This window comes from Anolis carolinensis, chromosome 5, assembly GCF_035594765.1.
Source record: "Anolis carolinensis isolate JA03-04 chromosome 5, rAnoCar3.1.pri, whole genome shotgun sequence".
Taxonomy (NCBI): Eukaryota; Metazoa; Chordata; class Lepidosauria; order Squamata; family Dactyloidae; genus Anolis; species Anolis carolinensis.
The window spans coordinates 202,503,743-202,529,204 of NC_085845.1; the positions used below are offsets into that span (position 1 = coordinate 202,503,743).

The following is a 25,462-nucleotide window of genomic DNA, read 5'->3' on the forward strand; positions in this document are numbered from 1 at the left end:
ATATGGCACTTTAGATCCGGCCTCACTGTGTAGACCTATGGCGCCAATATACACACTATTTTGAACTATGGAATCCTGGGAGTTGTAGTTTGCAGAAAGTGGAACTACAACTCCCATGGTTCTGCTGCACCTGCGCATATACTGTAGAACTGATTGGGTTTGAGGCCACTTTCAATGCCGTATGGAATTGCTGGAGTTGTAGTTTCACAAGGCCTTGATCCTTGAGCACAGGAGGATCAAGACCTTGTGAAATTACAACTCCCAAAAACTACAACTCCCAGCTTGCATATAATTAAGACAAGGGCTTAGTGTATTTATTTCCAAAGTGTACACCAGACATGGGCAAACTTGGGCCCTCCCTCCGGGTGTTTTGGACTACAACTCCCACAATTCCTAACAGCCTAGGCTTCCTTTTTCAGCAGTACTCAGTCAGCACTGAAAAAGCTCTGCAGCAGCAGAACAGAAACAGTATCAAATCAATGCCCAGGTCTTTGCAGGCTTAGCCAATTGGTTTTGTGCACTCCTGGTTTTTCACCCTCTTTTCTCAGCAGCAAACAGGCCTCAAAATAACAAGGCCTCTCTGAGTACACAGCTCCCTTTTTCAGCAGTACTCAGTTAGGTCTGAAAAACGTCTGCAGCAGCAGAACAGAAACAGTATCGAATCAATCCCCAGGTCTTTGCAGGCTCAGCCAATTGGCTTCATGCACTCCTGATGCTTCACCTTCTTTTCTCAGCAGCAAACAGACCTCAAAGTAGCAAGGCCTTTCTGAGAACAGAGCTCTCTTTTTCAGCAGTACTCAGTCAGCAATGAAAAACTTCTGCAGCGGCAGAACAGAAACAGTATCGAATCAATGCTCAGGTCTTTGCAGGCTCAGCCAATCGGCTTCATGCACTCCTGGTTCTTCACCTTCTTTTCTCAGCAGGAAACAGGCCTCAAAATAGCAAGGTCTCTCTGAGTACACAGCTCCCTTTTTCAGCAGTACTCAGTCCTCACTGAAAAAACTCTGCAGCAGCAGAACAGAAACAGTATCAAATCAATGCCCAGGTCTTTGCAGGCTCAGCCAATCGGCTTCATGCACTCCTGGTTCTTCACCTTCTTTTCTCAGCAGGAAACAGGCCTCAAAATAGCAAGGTCTCTCTGAGTACACAGCTCCCTTTTTCAGCAGTACTCAGTCCTCACTGAAAAAACTCTGCAGCAGCAGAACAGAAACAGTATCAAATCAATGCCCAGGTCTTTGCAGGCTTAGCCAATCGGATTCATGGTCTCCTGAATCTTCACCGTCTTTTCTCAGCAGCAAACAGGCCTCAAAAATAGCAAGGCCTTTCTGAGTACACAGCTCTCTTCTTCAGCAGTACTCAGTCACTGAAAAACTTCTGCAGCAGCAGAATAGAAACAGTATCCAATCAATGCCCAGGTCTTTGCAGGCTCAGCCAATTGGCTTCATGCACTCCTGATGCTTCACCTTCTTTTCTCAGCAGCAAACAGGCCTCAAAGTAGCAAGGCCTCTCTGAGTACACACTCCCTTTTTCAGCAGGACTCAGTCAGCACTGAAAAACCTTCTACAGCAGCAGAACAGAAACAGTATCGAATCAATGCTGGGTAGCCAAGCTAGCTAATAACAAATCTTTATTTATATGCCGCTTTTCTCCCACAATGGGGACCCAAAGCGTGTTAAAAAAGCAATACAAAGTTAAACAACAAACATCAAGGGAACTCATAAATAATAGCGTCCCCTTTAAGAGCCAGGCCACGCCCTTAACTCCTCCCCCTTTCTGTTTCCCCCGCCCCTTTCTTCCTCTGCTGAGAATAGATAAAGCGGATATTGCCGAACGATTGCGTCACTGCGTGGGCGGAGATATGCAAAATTAAGGAGGCGGGTGTTTCGTAGGCCAATCAAAACGGTCCGTTCGCTGTCGCTCAAGCCGGGACCGTAGAGATAGAAATTGTAGAGTGATGCGCCGTTGTTTTCCTTAGGAGGATTCTTCGCTTGCTGCTGCTGCTGCTGCTCTCCGTGATCTTAACAACAACCTTGCAAGGTAGGCCAGGTAGAGATAAAGGTCTGTATAATGATAATATTGATCTGTATAATGGGGCATGCGATGGGACTGATTTGCAATCTGTACCTATTGTATCAATGGAATAAACATTGCCTTCTGAAATTCCCCTTGATTATCTTTGCATTGGTTTAGTTCTACTCCAATTGTGAAGAATGATGGGACTTATAATCCCAATGAAGCCTATCATAAGGAATGAATGGAGAACTGAACTTGCTATTGTTTTTTAATGTGTCTTTACAGGAAAGCTGTGGCTTTTTTTGGAATAGTTTATAGAACCCCAAAAGTAATCTAGTGCAACCCATTTCTGTATGCAGCAAGACACAATCAAATCCCTCCCGACAGATGGCCATCCAGCCTCTGCTTAAAGGCATTTCCAACAGGCTCCCAGGTAGCATATATTGTGCTAGATAGGGCAGAATACAAATAAAGTTATTATTATTATTATTATTATTATTATTATTATTATTATTATCATTAAAAGAAAACCCAGAGGTCATCTAATCCGACCCACTTCTGCCATGCAGGAAGACACAATCAAATCCCTCCCGACAGATGGCCACCCAGCCTCTGCTTAAAAGCATTTCCAACAGGCTCCCAGGTAGCATATATTGTGCTAGATAGGGCGGAATACAAGTTTTATTATTATTATTATTATTATTATTATTATTATTATTATTATTATTATTAAAAGGAAACCCAGAGGTCATCTAATCCGACCCACTTCTGCCATGCAGGAAGACACATTCAAATCCCTCCTGACAGATGGCCACCCAGCCTCTGCTTAAAAGCATTTCCAACAGGCTCCCAGGTAGCATATATCGTACTAGATAGGGCGGAATACAAATAAAGTTTTATTATTATTATTATTATTATTATTATTAAAAGGAAACCCAGAGGTCATCTAATCCGACCCACTTCTGCCATGCAGGAAGACACATTCAAATCCCTCCTGACAGATGGCCACCCAGCCTCTGCTTAAAAGCATTTCCAACAGGCTCCCAGGTAGCATATATCGTACTAGATAGGGCGGAATACAAATAAAGTTTTTTTTATTTTATTATTATTATTAAAAGAAAACCCAGAGGTCATCTAATCCGACCCACTTCTGCCATGCAGGAAGACACATTCAAATCCCTCCTGACAGATGGCCACCCAGCCTCTGCTTAAAAGCATTTCCAACAGGCTCCCAGGTAGCATATATCGTACTAGATAGGGCGGAATACAAATAAAGTTTTTTTTATTATTATTATTATTAAAAGAAAACCCAGAGGTCATCTAATCCGACCCACTTCTGCCATGCAGGAAGACACATTCAAATCCCTCCTGACAGATGGCCACCCAGCCTCTGCTTAAAAGCATTTCCAACAGGCTCCCAGGTAGCATATATCGTACTAGATAGGGCGGAATACAAATAAAGTTTTTTATTATTATTATTATTATTATTATTATTAAAAGAAAACCCAGAGGTCATCTAATCCGACCCACTTCTGCCATGCAGGAAGACACATTCAAATCCCTCCTGACAGATGGCCACCCAGCCTCTGCTTAAAAGCATTTCCAACAGGCTCCCAGGTAGCATATATCGTACTAGATAGGGCGGAATACAAATAAAAAAATTATTATTATTATTATTATTATTATTAAAAGGAAACCCAGAGGTCACCTAGTCCGACCCACTTCTGCCATGCAGGAAGACATAATCAAATCCTTCCCGACAGATGGCCATCCAATCTCAGCTTAAAAGCCTCCAGAGAAAGAGACTATCAGACTAACAGGCAGCAGCATATTATTATTATTATTATTATTATTATTATTATTATTATTATTATTATTATTATTATGTTTTCCTCTGTCAAACAGCTCTGATCATCATTGGTTCATAGGAGGGCAAAGTACAGTAGAGTCTCACTTATCCAAGCCTCTGGATTATCCAAACCATTTTTGTAGTCAGTGTTTTCAATATATCATGATATTTTGGTGCTAAATTCGTAAATACAGTAATTACAACATAACATTACTGCGTATTGAACTACTCTGTCAAATTTGTTGTATAACATGATGTTTCGGTGCTTAATTTGTAAAATCATAACCTAATTTGATGTTTAATAGGCTTTTCCTTAATCCCTCCTTATTATCCAAGTGAGATTCTACTGTGTACACACACACTTACTTATTTATATATATATATACACACACATAGACAGACACACATATACATATACATATGTATATGGCTGCTTTGAGTCCTCATAGAGAAAAAAAATAATGTTACAATTAATATAATATTAATAATATTAATAATTGCCTTTGGAGGAAGAAAAAGGGAGGAGAGAAGATTGGAGCTATAGATACCCCGAGCTGCTTTGAGCCCATCTGCACAGTCATATAACTCAGAATATCAGGGCAGAATAATCCACAATATCTGCTTTGAACTGGGTTATCTGAGTCCACACAGCCATATAATCCAGTTCAAAGCATATAATGTGGGATTTTATTCAGTGGTGTGGAAGGGGCCTTTGAGTGGGGAGAAAATCTGCGCAAATAATAATTAATAATATATAAATAATAATATATAAATAATAATTATAAATAATTATCTTTATAATACACACCCAAAACACACACATATCTATAAGAATGGGAAAAGGGATGAGTAGGAAGAAGAAGCAACCAGGATCCGGTCCGGAGGTTATTTACACATCAATGGCAGAGCAATGGCAGAGTGGAAACCAAATTCGCCAAGCTACGGAAGAGCCCAAACATGATCCTATTTGGAGGTATGTTGTTATTATCTTTGCCTTAATTTATTTCTATGATGGCAACGTATTATATATGGGTGCATCTGCACTATAGAATTAATACAGTTTGCCCGAACGTGATGCTATTGGGATGCATGTTATTATTTTATTTTTATTTTTTAATTTATTTGTGTGATGCATTTTCCCTGATGCAAACATATTATCTGTGGGTGCATCTGCACTGTAGAATGAATGCAGTTTCACCCCACTTTAACTGCCCTGGTGCAAAGCGATGGGGAGAGAGATTGAAAAGAGGTTTGTTTAATTTATTTGTTTCAGAGGGGTTTAAAAGAGGTTGTTATTTATTATTATTATTGTATGACACAGCAAACAAGATAGATGTGCTGGATTTCGTTACACAAAATCACAAGTCGAACACTTCCCAAGTGTCTAGGACTGTGTGATGTATTTAGTGTTGTTGTTATTGATACAAAGACACAAAATTACACAGCAAACGATATATATATGCTGGATTTTGTATCACGAAATCACAAGTCGAACACTTCCCAAGTGTTTAGGACTGTTACTATTATTACTAATATTATTATTATCCCCATTTTCATCACTCAAACAAGCCTCAAAGCAGAAATGATTGGCACTTTGTGGGTATCATTGGCACAGCTTCCAAATCTATTATTATTATTGATACAAAGTCACAGCATGATACAGCAAACCAGATTTATATGCTGGATTTCGTGTCACAAAACCACAAGTCGAACACTTTTGATTTTGTTATTTATTATTATTTATTATACTTATTATTATTATTATACTTATTATTATTATTTTGATTTACCCTGCTTTCCTCTCTGAAATGAGGCTCAAAGTGAAGCAGTTAAAAATATATTCTTTCTTTAATTGGGTGTTTAATTTTTGGCCCATTTTATATAGCAGTCGTGGAGGAGTGTGGCCTACAAACTGGAGAAAAGTCTGCCGCGGGAAAGAAGAAGAAATCCTTCAGCATAATGGGTAAGTCTGCTGTTTTTATTATGTGTCCTTAGATCACGAGTGTGTCTACATGGTAGGGTTAATGCAGTTTGATACCACTTGAACGACTCGATGCTTTGGAATAGTAGTAGTTGTAATTACGCAAGCCCTTTCACAGGGCAGTTCAAGTGGGGTCAGACTACATTATCTCTAGATGACCCTAGGACAAAATCCCTTAAAAGCACTCCCTTTGGGACTATGAATTTTTTTTTTTTAGTGATGCATTTATTATACTATTAATGAGATTTTTATACTTCTGATTCCATCTTTCCAGCCTTTGGAGGAATGTGGACTGCGGGGGAATTCCTGATACTTTTGAACTAAACCAAAACTTCTCAGGGAAGGAGGAGACCTGGACGGACCCCCCGTTTGAAGACCCCAGGGAGATATTAATAGGTAAATATCCTTCATTGTAAAGGGGACAAACCAATGCAGGAAAAGACCTATCAAATTGCCCCCAAAGGCCTCGACAGATTGCAAATCCCAGGCTTGTATGGCATTGAGCCGTGGCAATTTGAGGCCCCTTCTACACTGTCTAATAATAATAATAATAATAATAATAATAATAATAATAATAATAATAATATTAAGGACCTCAAGATTGAACTTCAAAGACTCTGGCAGAAACCAGTGCAGGTGGTCCCGGTGGTGATGGGCACACTGGGTGCCATGCCAAAAGATCTCAGCCGGCATTTGGAAACAATAGACAATAGATATTGACAAAATTACAATCTGCCAACTGCAAAAGGCCACCCTGCTGGGATTGGCACGCATCATCCGAAAATACATCACACAGTCCTAGACACTTGGGAAGTGTTCGACTTGTGATTTTGTGATACGAAATCCAGCATGTCTATCTTGTTTGCTGTGTCATACAATAAAATAATAATAATAGACAAAATTGACAAAATTGAAGGAAAAGCTGACAAGGAGAAGACCTGGCTCTGGCTCACGAATGGGACCCTGAAGAAGGAGACAGAAGGCCTGATCCTTGCAGACCAGGAGCAAGACATCAGAACAAAGGCCATTAAGGCCAAGATCGAAAAATCAGCTGATGACCCAAAATGCAGACTGTGCAAGGAAGCCGATGAAACCATTGATCATATCCTCAGCTGCTGTAAGAAAATTGCACAGACAGACTACAAACAGAGGCACAACCATGTGGCCCAAATGATTCATTGGAACTTATGCCTCAAGTACCACCTCCCAGTAGCAAAGAACTGGTGGGATCACAAACCTGCAAAAGTATTGGAAAATGAGCACGCAAAGATACTGTGGAACTTCCGAATCCAGACTGACAAAGTTCTGGAACACAACACACCAGACATCACAGTTGTGGAAAAGAAAAAGGTTTGGATCATTGATGTCGCCATCCCAGGTGAAAAACAACAGGAAAAACTCAGCCGCTATCAGGACCAGCATATCTATCTTGTTTGCTGTGTCATACAATAATAATAATAATAATAATAATAATAATAATAATAATAATAATAATAATAATAATAACAACAAATTCATTTTTGTACCCCGCCTCCATCTCCCTGAAGGGACTTTAGGGCGGCTCACATGGGGCCAAACCCAAGCAATTACAACAAAACAAAATAAAATACATACCAGACACACAACAACATCCAGTAAGAATGCTTATACAATAACATAGTGAAACAAAACACATAATCCAATTCAAAGCAGATATTCTGGATTTTATAAGGCAGTGTAGATGGGGCCCGAGTAGTTTCAAACTGCATTAATTCTTCAGTGTGGATGCACCTTCGGTTTGGAGGAACTTGCTTGCAGAAAATATTCTCACTTGCTTCTCTATATCTTGAGATACTTCTGCCATCTGTTGGGAAGGCTTGGGTTGTGTGTTCCTGCCTGGCCAAAAAGGGGGTTGGATTGGATGGACTCTATGGACCCCTTCCAACTCTAGGATTCTCAGTCTATATCCAATGGAAGAGGCTGTGAAAACCCAAACGCCTGGCTTTAGGGCAAGGACTGGATTGCGGATCCCAAAATGATGTTGGTGTTAGTGTGTGCTTGGTTCTGTCTTATCACTTTAGGCGATTCCATCCCTCCACTGAAGCCAGAACCGGCCCAAGTTGAGACGAGACAGGAGTGGAGCCATTCGGACGATGCTTGGCTTGAACCCAGGGCTCAGGGTGGGACCCAGACCCTCAGCACAGGAACCCAGACGGAAGGTAAGTTGCCTTTCTATGGCCAAAGATGATGATGATGGTAATCATCATCATCATCATCATCATCATCATCTATATATATATAAATGTAATATATGTTTGTAGGGCTAAGTAAACAACAAAACCACTGAACCAAATCACACCAAATTTGGCCACAAAAGACAGAGTCATCCAATCTATGTCTTTCAAACAAAAAACCTGGAAAATAAAGTCCAAATTAGAGAACGAGAAAGAGCCGCTTTCAACCCTGGTTGCTGGTCAGAAGGGTAGGCCCTGCCCCCTTTAGGCTCCGCCCACTTTGTCTCCTAGCAACCCCCTTGGCCACAATGGTGCCGGGGTCCAGCCAGGGCTCAGGCTTTTGAGGCTGCAAGGCTATTCACTGCTATTCCACCTGGCCAACAAAGCATTTCCATCAGCCACAGCAACGCACAGCTAGTAGTAATAATGATGGATTGGGCTCTGATATTTGGACCGAAGGGTGGCCTCTTGCAATGTCACAGGGATGATGGCGTCGGTTTTGAGTCCCAATGGATTCCTAACTCTAAACTTAATTCCATACTCTAAACTTAATGTAGTTCGAGACCACTTTATTTTTATTTATTGACAGTATTTATATTCTGCCCTTCTTTCTCACCCCGAAGGGGACTCAGGGCGGATCACAATGTACATATATATATATGGCAAACATTCAATGCCATTATTAGACATACAACATATATAGACAGACACAGAGGCAATTTAACATTTTCCAGCTTCCAGGCTTCTTGAGGGCATGCTCGATTCTGGCCATAGGGGGAGCTGCTTTTTCATCATCCACTGTGACACAAAGTCCATTGATGGATTGCTTCCTCATTCCTTTCCGCACGCTGCTGGATAATTTTTGTGGTGTCGTAAATTAGTTATATTAGCCTCCCCGCATAAGCGGTACCTAAATTTCCTACTTGATAAATGCACCTATCTTTCGGGTTGCTTAAGTCAACAACAAGCTGGGCTATTTTTAATGGTCACGCGCTCAATCTGACGTGGGCTGGCTTCAAACTCATGATCTCTCAGTCAGTAGTGATTTATTGCAGCTGGCTACTAACCCGCTGCCCCACAGCCCGGCCCTTTGTCCCCATCTATGCTGCCATATAAAATCCAGATTATCTGCTTTGAACTACATTATATGGCAGTATAGACCCAGGCCCCTTCTATGCTGCTCTATAATATCCAGATTATCTACTTTGGACTGGATTATATAGCAGTGTAGAATCATATAATCCACTTCAAAGCAGATAAACTGGATTACCTGCTTTTATCATCTAGATTATATAGCAGTATAGATCCAGCCTTTAATTGCCATGGCTCTGCGCTATAGGGTCCTGTAGTTTGGCAAGGCACCCAAACTTTTCTCAGAGAAGGGTAAAGATCTTAGAAAAAGTAATAATAATAATAATAATAATAATAATAATAATAATAATAATAATAATAATAATAATAATTTTATTCTTGTACCCCGCCTCTATCTCCCCGCAGGGACTCAGGGAGGCTTACAAATGCAAAAGAGTATACATACAAAAACATCAAACACCGAAAACGCACAAATGAAAAATTAAAACATATGATTAAAATCAAACCATTAATAAGACAAAGTTAAAACACATCAATAAAAACATAAGGATAGGCTGATCAAAGTGCACTAAGTGAGACTTGTAAACATAGAGGAAGTTAAAGGTGCTATAAGTACAACTCCCATCATTCCCATAGCATTTAACCATAGGAGTCCCAAGTGGTATCAAACTGCATTCATCCTACAGTGTAGAAGCAAAGTATAATGCAATGCATGACCATGGAGTGCTGGGAAAAATAAATCAAATTAATGAGCCTGAAATGTGGAAGTTGGGAGGCTATCAGACTTTGGACACATCGTGAGAAGTTAAGACCTGATTTAAAAAGGCATTGAGACCATACACAAATAATAGCTCTTTGGCTTTAATTGCTACAACTCTGTCCTTGCAAAACTCAGGATTCAAGTAAAAAGATATATATATCTTCGTTGGGCCCCCAAGAAGAGGAACCATCTCCGGAAAGAAAGGGACACAAAAATGGAAACGCAAGGAGGAACTGAAAGCCTCCGATGCCTTCTGGGGCTGGAAAGACACAATCACATCACCACATATTCATAAAATTGTAGCAGAACTCTTTTGTGGTTCTCATGCACCTCAGGTTTGCCATCCCTCTGTCTTCATGGGATTCATGCATCTACACTATAGAATTAATGCACTTTAAACTGCCATGGCTCAGTACTAAGCAGTCATGAGAGTTATAGTTTGGGGAAGTGCTAATCATCTCTTGCAGAAAAGGCTAAAGAACTTATAAAACTACAACTCCCAGGATTCCATAGCATTCAGCCACAGGTGTCAAACTGCATTCTTCAACAGTGTAGACGCTTCCTTGGAAAACCCCAAACAGTGCAGTCCCTTACAGTGTTGACAGTATTTGCATCTTTTCTGTAAATTGCAAAATTTGGGTTGTTTTTCTCTCTCTCTCTGAGGCCCCTTCTATGCTGCCATATAAAATCCAGATTATCTGCTTTGAACTGGATTATATGACACTCTAGACGCATATCCAATGTGGATTATTTGCCTTGATAATCTGGATTATATGGCAGTGTAGAAGGGGCCTGAGATGAATGGACAGCAGAGGCTAGGAATGCAGCCACACTGCAGAATTAATGCAGTTTGAGAGCATTTTAACTGCCATGGCGAAATACTATGGGATCCTTCACTTCACTTCACTTTATTTCTTAATTAGTCGCTCTCCACCAGAGTGCTCCAAGCGACTTACAATTAAAAAAATCATTCCACAATATAAAAACATTCAAAATAAAGTGAGTTATAGTTATATAGTTATAGTCCTGGGAGTTATAGTTTTGCACGGCCTTTATGCCTTGCCTGCAAAATAGTGTTGGTGCCTCGCCAAACTATAAAACCCAGAACTTGTGATCTGCTAAGACTCGTAGATCCCTCAAGATATAGCAAGGTGTTGCCTTTGCTATATTTTGTTTAATCGTATTTGATTTTACTTTCTTTGTATTTTAGTTCATGCATACAGGTTGCTTATCTCATAACCTGAAATGCTCAGGATGAGGAATGTTTTGGATTTGAGATATATGTATATATAGATACATATATATGGATATCATTGTAATTATTGATTTGGTTTACTGCTCTTTCCATCTTTTTTACCTGTATTGCTTCTTGATTTCTCAATCTGGGGAAAAGAGGAGCACAAATACATACAGTAAATAATAATAATAATGATAATAATACAGTAGAGTCTCATTTATCCAAGCTAAACGGGCCGGCAGAAGCTTGGATAAGCGAATAACTTGGATAATAAGGAGGGATTAAGGAAAAGCCTATTAAACATCAAATTAGGTTATGATTTTACAAATTAAGCACCAAAACATCCTGTTATACAACAAATTGGACAGAAAAGGTAGTTCAATACGCAGTAATGTTATGATGTAATTACTGTATTTACGAATTTAGCACCAAAATATCACGATATATTGAAAACATTGACTACAAAAATGGCTTGGATTATCCAGAGGCTTGGATAAGCGAGGCTTGGATTAGTGAGACTCTACTGTAATAATAATAATCATCATCATCATCATCATCATCATCATCATCATCATCATCATCATCATCTTGGAGGCGGGAACCCAAGTCAAAAAATAAAATTCATTAATGTTTCATACGCAGCCTATAAACATAGCATGAAAGTAATGTTACACAATATTGTGTGCACAAAACAACATTTTTGATCCATCAGAAAGCAAGGATTTTGTTACCTGGACGATTTCTGATTCAGGATTTTGGGATAATTAATGTGCCACCCATTCGTTGAATTTGGGATCATTTCTCGCCACAAGAGGGCAGTCTCTTCTTCTCTTCTCAGCATCCTCTTCCAGATCAAATGCATCCAAGATTTGCACTGCATCAATATATTATTATTTGTTATTTAATACACAACAAGATTAGTACACAGCAAACAAGATCACTACACTGACTGTTGTATTGGATCACACGTCGGGCACTTCCCAAGTGTCTAGCACTATGCAATGTATTGGCGAATAATGCATGCAGGTCCGAGTAGGGTGGCCTTTTGCAGCTGATAGATGGTGATTTTGTGAGCGCTGATTGGTTTTAATTGCTGGCCAAGGTCTTTAGGCCCTGCACCCAGTGTGCCGGTCACCACTGGCACCCCTTTGAATGGCTTGTGCCAGAGTCTTTACAGTTCAATCTTTAAATCCTTGTATCATCTCAGCTTTCCCAGTTGCTTCTTATCAATCCTATTATTATTATAATTATTATTATTATTTCCCCCTATTTTTCAGCGACATGGACTGACTATGGAAAGCAGCCCTTGTTCCACTCCGGAAGGGATTCGGTCTCCATGCTGGAACGAGCCAAAAGGTACCGTATATACTCGAGTATAAGCTGACCCGAATATAAGCCGAGGCACCTAATTTTATCACAAAGCTGGGAAAGCCTATTGACTCGAGTATAAGACGAGGGTAGGAAATGCAGCAGCTACTGGCAAATTTCAAAAATAGAAATAAAAACTAATAAAATTACATTATTTGAGGCATCGATAGGTTAAATGTTTTTGAATGTTTACATAAAATTGTAATTTATGATAATAATAAGACTTTAACAAGATAAAGACTGTCTAAGCCTGATTACCTATATACTTGAGTATAAGCCGACCCAAACATAAGCCAGCCAGGATCCTCACTCGAGTATAAGCCGAGGGGAGCTTTTTCAGCCCTAAAAAAGGGCTGAAAAACTAGGCTTATACTCGAGTATATACAGAACTTATTTTCCTTTCAATGATATAATATAATACAATATAATTTACAATAATATAATATATTGTATATACATATAATATTGATATTAGATTGTAACACCATATAATACAATATAATAATATTAATTATATATTATAGATTACATGTAAGAGATTCTCCAGATGTGTGTCGGTGTCTTTGTAGGAACTTTTGCAGGCTTGTTCTTGAAGAACTGCACATGTTTACAATATATAGACCTTTACGTTTTGCAAGTTCCTGTTGCCTCTATGGGTGCATCTGCTCTGTAGAATGTATGCAGTTTGACGCCACTTTAACAGCTATGGCTCAGCTGAACCATCTGGAAGCTGCTTTGGGTCTCAATCAGGAGAGAATAGCAGAATATGATGATGACGTATTACTCTATTAGTGTTGTTGTTCTACTCTGTTAGTGCTAGGAATCGGTAGATAAGAAGACCAGAAAAAGGACCTTTGGCTGAACCTGTTTTCGTCTTGTTTTGGACAGTTCTGAGAAAGTGGTCCAGCAAAGGCTGAAAGAGTTCTTTGCCCTCTTGAGGATCCTTGTAAACATCCCCACGTTGTTCCTGCTGGAATTGGTCCATTTTCTAGGCAAATCAGTATTCCAGGTGAGAGGATTCTATTCCATTTATGGCCCTTCCACGCATCCATATAACCCAGAATATCAAGGCAGATAATCCACATTATCGGTTTGGAACAGGATTATATGAGTCTACACTGCCAGATAATCCAGTTCAAAGCAGATAATCAGGTTTTTATTTGTTAGGAATTGTGGGAGTTGAAGTCCAAAACACCTGGAGGGAGGACCGAAGTTGGCCCATGCCTGCTCTAAACTATATGCTATTCTTCTGTCCTTCCAGGTGCTGGTGGTGGGCTTGCTGACCGCCATCGGTGACCAGATGCTGGTACCTGTCCTGTCAGCAATCTTCGAGCGCATCCTGCAGCCGTTGCTGATCTTCCTGCTGAATGTTCTCCGTAGCATCCAGACCTTGAGCTGTCCCTTCATCGACATATCGAAGGACCTCTGTTTGCAGGTGGCAGGAGTACTGCGGGCTTTCCGGTTGGTTGAGGTTCACCAACACCACCATCATCATGGAACATGTCCAGAGAAGGGCCACCAAGATGAACAAAGGTCTGGAAACTATGAATCCCCCTGAGGAGCAGCTGAAAGAACTGGGTCTGTTTTGGTTATAGTTGAAAGAAGCGGACACAAGAGCCATGCTTCAATATTTGGAAGGATGTCCCATTGAGGAGGGTGCTCTGGAGACCATTACACAATGGAGCTATGGATTCGAATAGCAGGAAACGAGATTCCAGGTAGACATGAGGAAGAACTTCCTGACCATCAGAGCTGTTCTGCTGCGTGAGAGTTCAATGAAGTCTCCTTCCAGAGGCTTTTCAATAGAAGCTGGGTGGCCATCTGTCAGGAGGGCTTTGATTGAAGCAGAAGATGAGTCTCTTCCAACTCCAGGATTCTACTACAAAGGGAGGAGACCTGTAACACCATGTAACAAAATTTGAAAAATGTTCTGTTTCTGGTTTGGAAGTGTTATTTCCTGATTAATTGTGCTGTACTCACTTTGAAAGTAGTTGTTCTACTCTAGCAACTTTGTTATTGTGGCTGCCACAAACTAGGTTGAATTGGTTGAGACTCGGTGAGATATTTATTGAAAAATTATCACAAAATGTGCTGCAGGATGTCCTGCAAAAGCAAAGTTTTTGCAGTTTAATAAACTTTTCCTATGTTTTTGTGATGGACCCAATTAGGAAATGTTATTTATAACCCAGGAACAAAAATCATGTTAAGCAGTGTAATGTTTATTGTTAAGTAGAAGCTGGGTGGCCATCTGTCAGGAGGGTTTTGATGGTTGTCTTCCTGCCTGAAGGAAGGTTTTAAAGAGAAAATTTTTGAAGGTCAATTCAGGCCGTACTGTGGTTTTTAACACTGAACATGTTTTAATGCTTTTAATAGGGATTTTAAAAAAATACTGTTTATATTTAATCCTGTTTTAATGTTTGCATATTTGTCTATTTTAAATGGTATGCTGATACTTTTATGTTAAGCCACTTTTGAGTTTCCAGGAGATAAAGTGGGGAATAATAATATAGATTGGATGGTCCTTGTGGTCTCTTCCAATTCTAGGATCCTATGTCCCCCTCCACATTATCTGGTATGAACCGGATTATACGAGTCTACACTGCCATATAACCCAATTCAAAGCAGATAATCTGGATTTTATATGGCAGTGGAGAAGGGGCCTGAGTCAATCTCACCAAGTGTGTATTATTTATTTATTGTGTTTAAATTTTGCCCTTCTCACTCTGAAGGTGAATCAGGGCGGATCACAGAACACACATATACGGAAAATATTCAAAGCCGTTTATACATTGACAAGATAGGCAATTGTATGTAGATAGAGGTATTGTGATGACCCATGGGCCTTGTAGTCCTGCTCAGGACATTGTAATTCCTGATGAAGATGAAAACTTGGGTTTTTTACCTTCCCAGTCTGAACTGGATTCCTCTCAGCCAGATCTTTCCCAGGCAGATCTGGGAACCTTGCACCTGCAAGAAAGTTGTCTCCCAGAAGTATGTCAAACAAGCCCAGAACCTACTTCTCCCGTGTTCTTGCGCCGGGAGTTTTGTAAACAACAGAGAAGTTTGGAATCAGCTTCGCGCAGGAGTGCGAGGATTGCAGCTAAGAATGTGGCCAATTAAGACTGCTTCTCGTGAGAATCTTTGGGGAGTCTCACATCTGGTCTCAGAGTTTAGCTTTCGGTTCTGATTCCCAGAGAACTGCTTCGGCGGGAAAGTTAGACTCTATTTAGGTGTTTTACCCGCGTAGTAACTTCGCGGAGTCAATTCGTCAGCCGACGGAGCGTGTTGTGTCTGGACAGCGCGCTCCGATTCAAGCCTCGCTCCTGCTCAAGCCTTGTCTTGCTATCCAGCCTTCGCCTTGCTTCCCAGCCTTTGTTTATCTACGGACTTTGCCTTGTTTCCCAGGATCAATCCTTGCCTTGTTCCACGGATTTTATCAAGTATTCCACGGACCTTGTTCTTGTTCTTAGTACCTTGTTCCACGTTCAAGCCTTGTTTCAAGTATCAAGTTATTTCCTAGCCTCGCTCAAGTTTCATGGACTAAAGGACCTTGTCATCTCCCCTCACTTTGCTTGGCAAAGTGAGTGTTTCGGTTATTGGATTACAACTTTGGACCTTAATATTTCTTATTGGACATTGCTTTTTTGGACTAATTCTGACCTTTCCTGAAAGGTCTAATTCTGGACTATTTTCTACACTTGTTTTTATTAACTTTATATATTCCTACAATAAAGATATTAGATAGATTCTGGCCTCTGTGTATGGTTATTGGTGCTCTGCAGCCTGGGTCGTGACAGTTTGACTCCGCCACCCTAAGCACCAATTAACCTCGGCCAGAATGTCTACCGGAGTCGTACCTGGGCCGAGCGGCCAGCCGATTACCTACACCATCGACAAGGAAGAGGTGGACCGAATCCGTGATAAGCTCAATGCACAGGATGGAGAAATAAGGGGTTTGAAGGAACGCGGAGTTCGTCTTCCGGCCATGGCGTTGCCAACCAAGTTTACTGGAGAAGCTTCTAAGGTTCATGTCTTCCGTCGCCAATGTCAAGCTTATCTAGAGGCCCGTGCTGCCGAGTTTCCCCAAGAAGACATCAAAGTGGCATGGGTTTACAGTCTTCTAGACGGGCCAGCGGCCAGCTGGGCGACGGCACTGTTCGACCAAGCCTCTCCACACCTAAGATCAGCGCAACACTTCTTGGACCACCTCAAGGAGACTTGGGGAATCGAGGACAATTTGGAGGCAGCCGGTCACAAACTCCGTCGCCTTTTCCAAGGAGACAGACCTATGTCTCAGTATATAGCCGAGTTCCGAGTGCTGGCCCACAACACCGGCTGGAACGATGTAGCCCTCAGGGGACAATTCCGGGAGGGTCTCAACATTGAAATGCTGGAAGAAATCTCCAAGGTGGATCCTCCCCAGACCCTCGAGGCACTCATTGATCAATGTTTACGGGCTGAAGTCATGATTGCCAACAGGAAACAGTGGGTTCGAGGCCAGGGCAGTAGAGCCGGGGCAAAACCCCCCGCTCCCGCCAGCGTTCAGCCACGTCCGGTGTGGAGACCCCCACCGCCAACCCCATACCCCAGAGGAGGCGAGGAGGTGCCGATGCAGTTGGGCAATGTGCGTCCCAGACTAGATGCCGCCGAGAAGGCCCGTCGTCAACGCTTAAACCTCTGCTGGTACTGCGGGAACGGGGGCCACTTCGCCAGAGAGTGCCCAGCCAAAGGGAAGCCTGCCGCCCGTCTTGCGGCGGCGTCCTCCACGGAGACGAAGGCGTCTGAGCCGACTGGCACACAGCCGGCGGGGGAAGCCAACGACCGGGTGTAGAGAGGCTCGCCAACCCGGTCAAAAAATCCATCCAAGAGCCGCCAACCGGGGTCCTGTTCCTTCTCGTGGTCACATTATGGTCAGCAAAAAGGGGACCCGTCATGATCCACGCCATGATAGACTCTGGAGCTACCAACAATTTCATCGATAGAGAGTATGCCGACTCTCTGGGATTACAATATCATGATTTCAAGAATGCCCGTGTGGTGCAAGCCATAGACGGCCGTCCCCTCAAGACGGGCCCCGTAAGTCAGTGGTCGGAACCCACCAGGATGTGGATAAGGGAACATATGGAAGAGATTTCCTTCTTTGTTACCGAGGTCCCCCATTTCCCTGTGATTTTGGGAATTCCATGGCTGACTCTCCACGACCCTAACATCTCCTGGTCCAACAGAGAACTGCAGTTTGCTTCACCGTACTGCCAAAACCATTGCCTCGTAGCCAAGGTATGCCATGCCACAGACACCGAGCCCATCATCACCTTGCCAAAGAAGTACTCCGAGTATTGGGATGTATTCAATGAGAAAGAAGCCGAAAAATTACCCCCACATAGACCTTATGACTGTGCCATTGACTTGGTGGAGGGGGCCCCGATCCCGCGAGGGCATCTCTACTCCCTGACTGAACCAGAGCAAGAAGCTCTCAGGGAATTCCTAGAGACAAACCTTCGCAAGGGATTCATCAGACCCTCTCAATCCCCAGCCGCCTCCCCAGTGATGTTTGTGAAGAAGAAGTCAGGGGAACTACGCTTGGTGGTGGACTACAGAGCATTGAACAATATCACCAAGCGGAACAGCTATCCCCTGCCCTTAATCTCGGATCTACTGGATCGGCTTCGAGGAGCCAAGGTTTACACCAAGCTGGATCTTCGGGGGGCTTACAACTTAGTTCGCATCAGGGAAGGGGACGAGTGGAAGACCGCCTTCCAGACCAAATTCGGATTATTTGAGTCCCGAGTTATGAATTTCGGTTTATGCGGAGCCCCCGCAACGTTCCAGCATTTTGTCAATGACATTTTTCAGGACTATCTAGACAGGTTCTTGATAATCTACCTGGACGATTTTTTGGTGTTTTCCAGATCACAATCAGAACATGAGAACCACGTCAAAATGGTGTTACAACGATTGCGGGATCATGGACTTTATGCCAAGCTGGAAAAATGCGCCTTTGATCTACAAGAGGTAGATTTCCTTGGTTACCGCATCTCGCCTCTAGGGCTTTCCATGGATCCAGCCAAAGTTTCAGCAGTATTGGAATGGCGGGCGCCAACTAACAAGAAAGAGGTGCAGCGTTTCTTGGGGTTCGCGAACTACTACCGCAAGTTCATTCCAGATTTTGCCCGCTGGTCCGACCCCATCACTAGCTGCATCCGTGGAAAGCAGCCTTTCCGCTGGACTGATCAAGCAGAGAAAGGGTTCCAGCAACTAAAGAAACTATTCACCTCCCAGCCAATTCTACAGCACCCAAATCCTGGAACCCCTTTTGTGGTGCAAGCGGACGCCTCTGATGTGGCAATTGGGGCTGTACTCTTACAACCGGTGGGAGATCACCTCCACCCCTGTGCCTTTTATTCTCGTCAACTAACCACACCAGAGAGGAATTACACCATTTGGGAAAAAGAACTACTGGCCATAAAGGCAGCCTTTGAAACTTGGAGACATTGGCTAGAAGGGGCCAAATTTCCCATTGAAGTCCACACTGATCATCGTAATCTAGAACATCTAAGAACTGCCCGCAAACTAAATCAGAGGCAGCAACGTTGGGCTTTATTCTTTGAACGTTTCAACTTCCAGATCCATTATGTGACCCCAGCCCAAACCAAGCAAGCAGACGCCCTGTCACGTAAACCGGAATACGCTGCAGGACGCAAGGAGACCTTTGAATCCCAACTGCTACAACCTGAGAACTTTGCCACGCTCACGGTGGGGAACACCAAATCCATTCCCATTGGTTCAACTTCCCCTACTCCAGGACCCATCTGTGCTCAAGAAATCAGGGCTAGTCAGCAAGCAGATGCCTGGGCGCAGGACCAACTTCGCCAAGGTCTGCATTTCCCCTTTTCGCTTAAAGATGGGCTGCTCTGCTATAGAAATCATGTTTATATCCCACCCGGACCGGGCAGGGAAAAAGCGCTTCGTCTGTGTCATGACTGCAAACCAGCAGGACACTTCGGACTATTTAAAACTATGCATTTGATCCTAAGGGATTTTTGGTGGCCCAAGATCCGCAAGGATGTGGAAAAATATGTCAACACCTGCCCAGTATGCCAGCGCTCCAAGATACGAAGGGAGAAGCCCTCAGGGCTTTTACACCCCCTTCCTACCCCATCTCGCCCATGGGAAATAATTTCCGCGGATTTCATCACTGACCTACCACCTTCCTGTGGATTCACCACGATCTTAGTGGTGGTGGACCTTTTCACCAAGTTAGCCCATTTCATTCCCTGCGAAGGCCTCCCCACGGCCAAGGAAACTGCGGATCTATTTCTTCAACATGTTTTCAGACTACATGGATTGCCCAAGAGTTTAGTCACAGACCGTGGATCTCAATTCACCTCTCGTTTTTGGAAGGCACTACAAAAACTATTGGGCATAGACTCTCGCTTATCTTCAGCTCATCATCCCCAAACAGATGGGCAAACGGAGCGCACCAATGCCACTTTGGAGCAGTATCTTCGCTGTTATGTAAACTATCAACAGGACAATTGGGCTTCTCTGTTACCACTGTCTGAGTTTGCCTACAACAATGGAGTTCAAGCTTCTACAAAAGAAACGCCGTTCTTTGCAAACTACGGCTTCCATCCACGTTTCTTCCCCCCTGTCATTGAAACTTCAGAGGTTCCCGCAGCAGAGGATTGGCTGCAGGAACTCACAGCGGTGCAACAACTTTTGCTCCAGCAACTGGACCAAGCCAAGGAGTACTATAAACGCCACGCTGACAAACATCGCCAGCCGGGCCCCGAAATCAAGGTAGGAGATCGGGTTTTCCTGTCCACTCGCTTTCTGCCCTCCCACCGCCCTTGCCGGAAGTTAGATGCCCGTTTCATTGGTCCCTATCCAGTGGTGGCGCAATTAAACCCCGTGACTTTCAAACTCCAACTTCCGCGTTCAATGCGCATTCACCCAGTGTTTCACCGTTCCCTGCTCCTTCCGGCGGATGGTGTGCGACCTGATACAGACCAACCGGCCCCCCCTCCTGTTTTGATGAATGGGGAGGAGGAGTTCGAGGTTGAGGACATTTTGGATTCTCGCTTTCACCGCCGCCGCCTACAATATCTCATTGACTGGGTGGGTTTTGGCCCTGAGGAACGCTCTTGGGAAGACGCCTCCACAGTCCATGCTCCTGATCTAACCCGTCGCTTTCATCAGACCTATCCCACCAAACCACGACCTCGCGCCTCGGGGAGAGGGCCCCAGTTTGGGAGGGGCCTTGAGGAGGGGGATAGTGTGATGACCCATGGGCCTTGTAGTCCTGCTCAGGACATTGTAATTCCTGATGAAGATGAAAACTTGGGTTTTTTACCTTCCCAGTCTGAACTGGATTCCTCTCAGCCAGATCTTTCCCAGGCAGATCTGGGAACCTTGCACCTGCAAGAAAGTTGTCTCCCAGAAGTATGTCAAACAAGCCCAGAACCTACTTCTCCCGTGTTCTTGCGCCGGGAGTTTTGTAAACAACAGAGAAGTTTGGAATCAGCTTCGCGCAGGAGTGCGAGGATTGCAGCTAAGAATGTGGCCAATTAAGACTGCTTCTCGTGAGAATCTTTGGGGAGTCTCACATCTGGTCTCAGAGTTTAGCTTTCGGTTCTGATTCCCAGAGAACTGCTTCGGCGGGAAAGTTAGACTCTATTTAGGTGTTTTACCCGCGTAGTAACTTCGCGGAGTCAATTCGTCAGCCGACGGAGCGTGTTGTGTCTGGACAGCGCGCTCCGATTCAAGCCTCGCTCCTGCTCAAGCCTTGTCTTGCTATCCAGCCTTCGCCTTGCTTCCCAGCCTTTGTTTATCTACGGACTTTGCCTTGTTTCCCAGGATCAATCCTTGCCTTGTTCCACGGATTTTATCAAGTATTCCACGGACCTTGTTCTTGTTCTTAGTACCTTGTTCCACGTTCAAGCCTTGTTTCAAGTATCAAGTTATTTCCTAGCCTCGCTCAAGTTTCATGGACTAAAGGACCTTGTCATCTCCCCTCACTTTGCTTGGCAAAGTGAGTGTTTCGGTTATTGGATTACAACTTTGGACCTTAATATTTCTTATTGGACATTGCTTTTTTGGACTAATTCTGACCTTTCCTGAAAGGTCTAATTCTGGACTATTTTCTACACTTGTTTTTATTAACTTTATATATTCCTACAATAAAGATATTAGATAGATTCTGGCCTCTGTGTATGGTTATTGGTGCTCTGCAGCCTGGGTCGTGACAGGTATATATAGGATTTTCTCCATCTTCAGCATCTTGGAGGCTTGTGCTTGGTTCTGGCCACTGGGCAGTGCTGTCACTCCGCCTCCCAGCCGAAGAGCTTTGTTCATAAACTTCCTCCTTGATCGAATCACTGGCATTTTTCTGGCATTCCCTTATGGGTGCCCTAAAATACCTCCCCTCTTTTAAGTGGGACCTATTTATCTACTCACATTTTGCTTTTGAACTGCTAGGTAGGCAGAAGCTGGGCCAAAGGCCAGGAGCTCACCCTGACCTGGGCTTCCAACCTTTTGATTGGCAAGATTTACTGCAGCTGGTAGTTAACCTGCTGTGCTAAAGCCCGGCCCATTCTACCCAGATTCTACACTGTGGAATCAATTTGATACCACTTTAATTCAATGTGATGGGATCCTGGGAGCTGTAGTTTAGTGAGTCCAGAATTGCAAAATACCGCTATAAGGATAGTAAATAAGGCCAGGTTTTGGCATGGATATTGCTCAGGCTGACACCGGATGTTGCTCCCACTGGCTTCCAGTTTTGTTTCACCATTGTTTAATGTGATTTTAACTGACTCATTTTGATAACGGTAGGCTTAATTTTGTGTAAATATTTATATTCTATAAGTTTAAGAATTGTATTGTTTTTTAAACTCAGTGAGCCACTTTTTAAATAAAAAGCATACATAAATAGTAATTATAATGAGAATTCAGTTTCTGGAATCGAATGGGTTTTACATTATACTTTACTTATTTTATTTATTTACCCTATTTATATCCCGCCTTTCTCAACCCAAAGGGGACTCAAAGCGGCTTACATATGGCAACAGTCCAATGCCTTAAAACATATATAAAATAGAAGCTTGAAATATTTAAAGATGAAACATTTAAAACATATTGACATTTAAAACACTGCATTCAGTTAAAATCATGCCATTCAAAAAACGTAAATCTAAAACCGTTCTATGGTCATTATACATATTAAACATCTATTACTGCACTGTGCAATTATCCAAAGGTTTGATCCCAGAGCCAGGTTTTTACTTTCCTTCTGAAGGCCAGAAAGGAGGGGGCTGATCTTATATTGCTAGGGAGGGAGTTCCACAGCCGAGGGGCCACCACAGAGAAAGCCCTGTCTCTCATCCCCGCCAGTTTATTTATTATTATTTATTTACATCACTTTTACCCTGCCTTTCTCCCCGAGGGGACTCAAAGCAGCTTACAATAAATAGGCAAAAATTCAATGCCTAAAAACAATTCATATAAAACAATCTACAAAACAACAATTCATATAAAACAGATACCATTGTAAAATAAAATCACATTATATAAAATTTTAAGCAGTTGTGCTTGCAAAGCAGGCGGGACCGAGAGCAAGGCCTCCCCAGTTTATCTTAATCTTCAAGGTGGTTCATAAGGGAAACTATGTTCAGACAGGTAAGCTGAGCCAGAACCGTTTAGGGCTTTGTAGGCTAAAGCCAGCACTTTGAACTGCGCTCAGACTTAGGCAATCCCTTGTAGACCGAGTATGATGGCCTTCCAAGTGTAGTGTCTTGGGGGGTGGATGCGTACGTGGCTGTGGAGACCTTATTTTTGACCCGCATGTTCTTCCGCAGTGAGGACATCGGTTTCCAGTCAAGGTTGGCTTGATGCGCCTTCCTCTCGGCACGTTTCTCCTTTTCACCCTCCATTCGTGCCTCTTCAAATTTCACAGCACTGCTGGTCACAGCTGACCTCCAGTTAGAGCACTCAAGAGCCAACCAGGGCTTTCCAGTTCTCGGTGTCTGTCAGTTTTTAAGGTTAGCTTTAATCTCATCTTTAAATCTCTTTTCTTGTTCACCAACATTACATTTCCCGTTCTTGAGTTGGGAGTATAGTAACTGCTTTGGGAGACAGTGATCTTTGGGCATTTGGACAACGTGGCCAGTCCAGCGGAGTTGATGGCGTAGGAGCATCGCTTCAATGTTGGTGGTCTTTGCTTCTTCCAGCACGCTGACATTTGTCCCCGTCTTCCCAAGAGTTTTGCAGGATTTTTCAGTGAAAATTTTCCAGGAGTTGAGTGTGACGTCTGTAGACCGTCCACATTTCACAGGTGTAGAGCAGGGTTGGGAGGACAATGGCTTTATAAACAGGCACCTTGGTCTCTCTACGGATATCTCGATCATCAAACACTCTCTGCTTCATTCGGAAAAATGCTGCACTCGCAGAGCTCAGGTGGTATTGTATTTCAGTCTCAATGCTGACTTTTGTGGAGAAGTGGCTGCCAAGGGAGCAGAAATGGCTAACATTTTCAAATGTTATACCATTAAGCTGTATTCCGGACCCGGGCTGTGGCGCAGGCTGATGAGCAGCCAGCCAGCTGCAACCAATTACTCTGACCAAGAGGTTGAGTTCGAGGCGAGCTCGGAGCCTATGTTTGTCTTGTATTTGTTCTATGTTAAAAGCATTGAATGTTTGCCTTATATGTGTAATGAGTCCCCTTCGGGGCGAGAAGGGCGGAATATAAATACTGTAAATAAATAAATATTCCTGGCATTGCAGAGGGATTGGCTGGTGCCTGCTGGAAGAGCGCTTTGGCTTTCTCGGTGTTCATTGAGAGGCCGAACTTCTCGTATGCTTCTGCAAAGGTTTTTAGAGCAGCTTGTAGGCCTTCTTCTGAATGTGCACAGACTACATTATCATCGGCATATTAGAGTTCTGTAACAGATGTTGTGGTGACCTTGGTTCAGTCTGCTAAGGTTAAATAGCTTGCCATCTGTCCGATGGATAACTTCCACTCTGGTGGGAAGCTTCAAATCAACAAAATGAAGTATCAGTGATGAAGATGGAGAATAAGGTTGGAGCAATGACACATCCCAGTTTGACACCTGATTCCACTTTAAATGGGTCACTTTGGGAGACTGTTGACATCATGTCGTTGGGGAGAAGCTGTAGGATGTTCACAAATTTGTCTGTAGACACTCCATGTTTCGAAGGCCTAGAACAGGGTTGGGAGGACAACAGCTTTATAAACAAGTCCCTTGGTCTCCCTACAGATGTCCCATAATATTGTAATATTATAATATAACAATAATAATAATGCTAATAATTAGTTCTATATATTCATTATTATATGTTCATTATCGTATTACCGTTTCGGGACTGTTTTGAGTCCCATCCTGAGGTAAAAGTAACGGTCGCGCCTTTTATAGCCGCTTGGCTCTTTCGCCCCGCCTCCTCCTCTCGCGGATAGGAGGGGAAAAAGAACCCAACTCTTGTGGCCAATCATCTGCCGAGATCTCGTTTGATTGGCGGGATCCGCTCCTGCGTCTCAATCCCGCGCGCCGAGTGCCTCGCTCTGCGCATGCGCCATTTTGCCTCTTCCCCCCCTCCCCCGTCAAGAAAGTTGCAACCTTGACAATACTGCGATAATAACGAACAAATTAATTAAAATGATCGAATAAGTGATTATTTTTCTCTCCGTAGACCCTACTCAGAACGCCATTCTGAGGTAATTTCTTTTATTTCACCGTCTATATCGACTAATTCCACGCCCTTTCGATTCTTCAGAGAAGCCACGACGGCGCTCTCCGCCTTTTATACCCCAATGCCCGCCTCCCCTTCTCGGGGATTGGAGAACTAAAGAACCCGCCCTTTTAAAACGCCCTCTCTGGCCAATCCTTGCCTGGAATGAAATAATCCGCCGCTTTGACCAATCCTTGCCTGGGTT

General features: G+C 43.1%; 1 protein-coding gene and 1 long non-coding RNA gene across 3 annotated transcripts; one reads left to right on the forward strand and one right to left on the reverse strand.

Annotated features, from left to right (window-relative positions):
* Positions 1-4,410: 4,410 nt before the first annotated feature.
* LOC134299692 (uncharacterized) lies at positions 4,411-15,022 on the forward strand. 2 transcript variants are annotated; one of them, XM_062983378.1, is made up of 7 exons: positions 4,411-4,835; positions 5,748-5,825; positions 6,118-6,239; positions 7,904-8,041; positions 12,423-12,501; positions 13,402-13,522; positions 13,775-15,022. In XM_062983378.1, exons 1-7 carry the CDS (start codon positions 4,696-4,698, stop codon positions 14,069-14,071), a joined length of 975 nt encoding a protein of 324 aa, XP_062839448.1. In that variant the 5' UTR covers positions 4,411-4,695; the 3' UTR covers positions 14,072-15,022. The 2 variants fall into 2 exon arrangements, with proteins under 2 accessions (XP_062839448.1, XP_062839449.1); XM_062983379.1 differs by having other exon boundaries at positions 5,751-5,825.
* LOC134299693 (uncharacterized) lies at positions 9,498-25,321 on the reverse strand. The gene is made up of 2 exons (XR_010006953.1): positions 24,885-25,321; positions 9,498-12,019 (listed from the first exon to the last, which is right to left on the reverse strand). It is a non-coding gene; the product is annotated as an uncharacterized LOC134299693 (long non-coding RNA).
* Between the last annotated feature and the right edge of the window lie 141 nt (positions 25,322-25,462).

Excerpts from the sequence above, each read along its gene's own strand:
- LOC134299692 (XM_062983378.1), top strand. The coding sequence starts at position 4,696 with ATGGGAAAAGGGATGAGTAGGAAGAAGAAGCAACCAGGATCCGGTCCG. Across the intron at positions 6,240-7,903 it reads CCCCAGGGAGATATTAATAG|GCGATTCCATCCCTCCACTG; the intron begins GTAAATATCCTT and ends TTATCACTTTAG. Across the intron at positions 13,523-13,774 it reads TAGGCAAATCAGTATTCCAG|GTGCTGGTGGTGGGCTTGCT; the intron begins GTGAGAGGATTC and ends CTGTCCTTCCAG.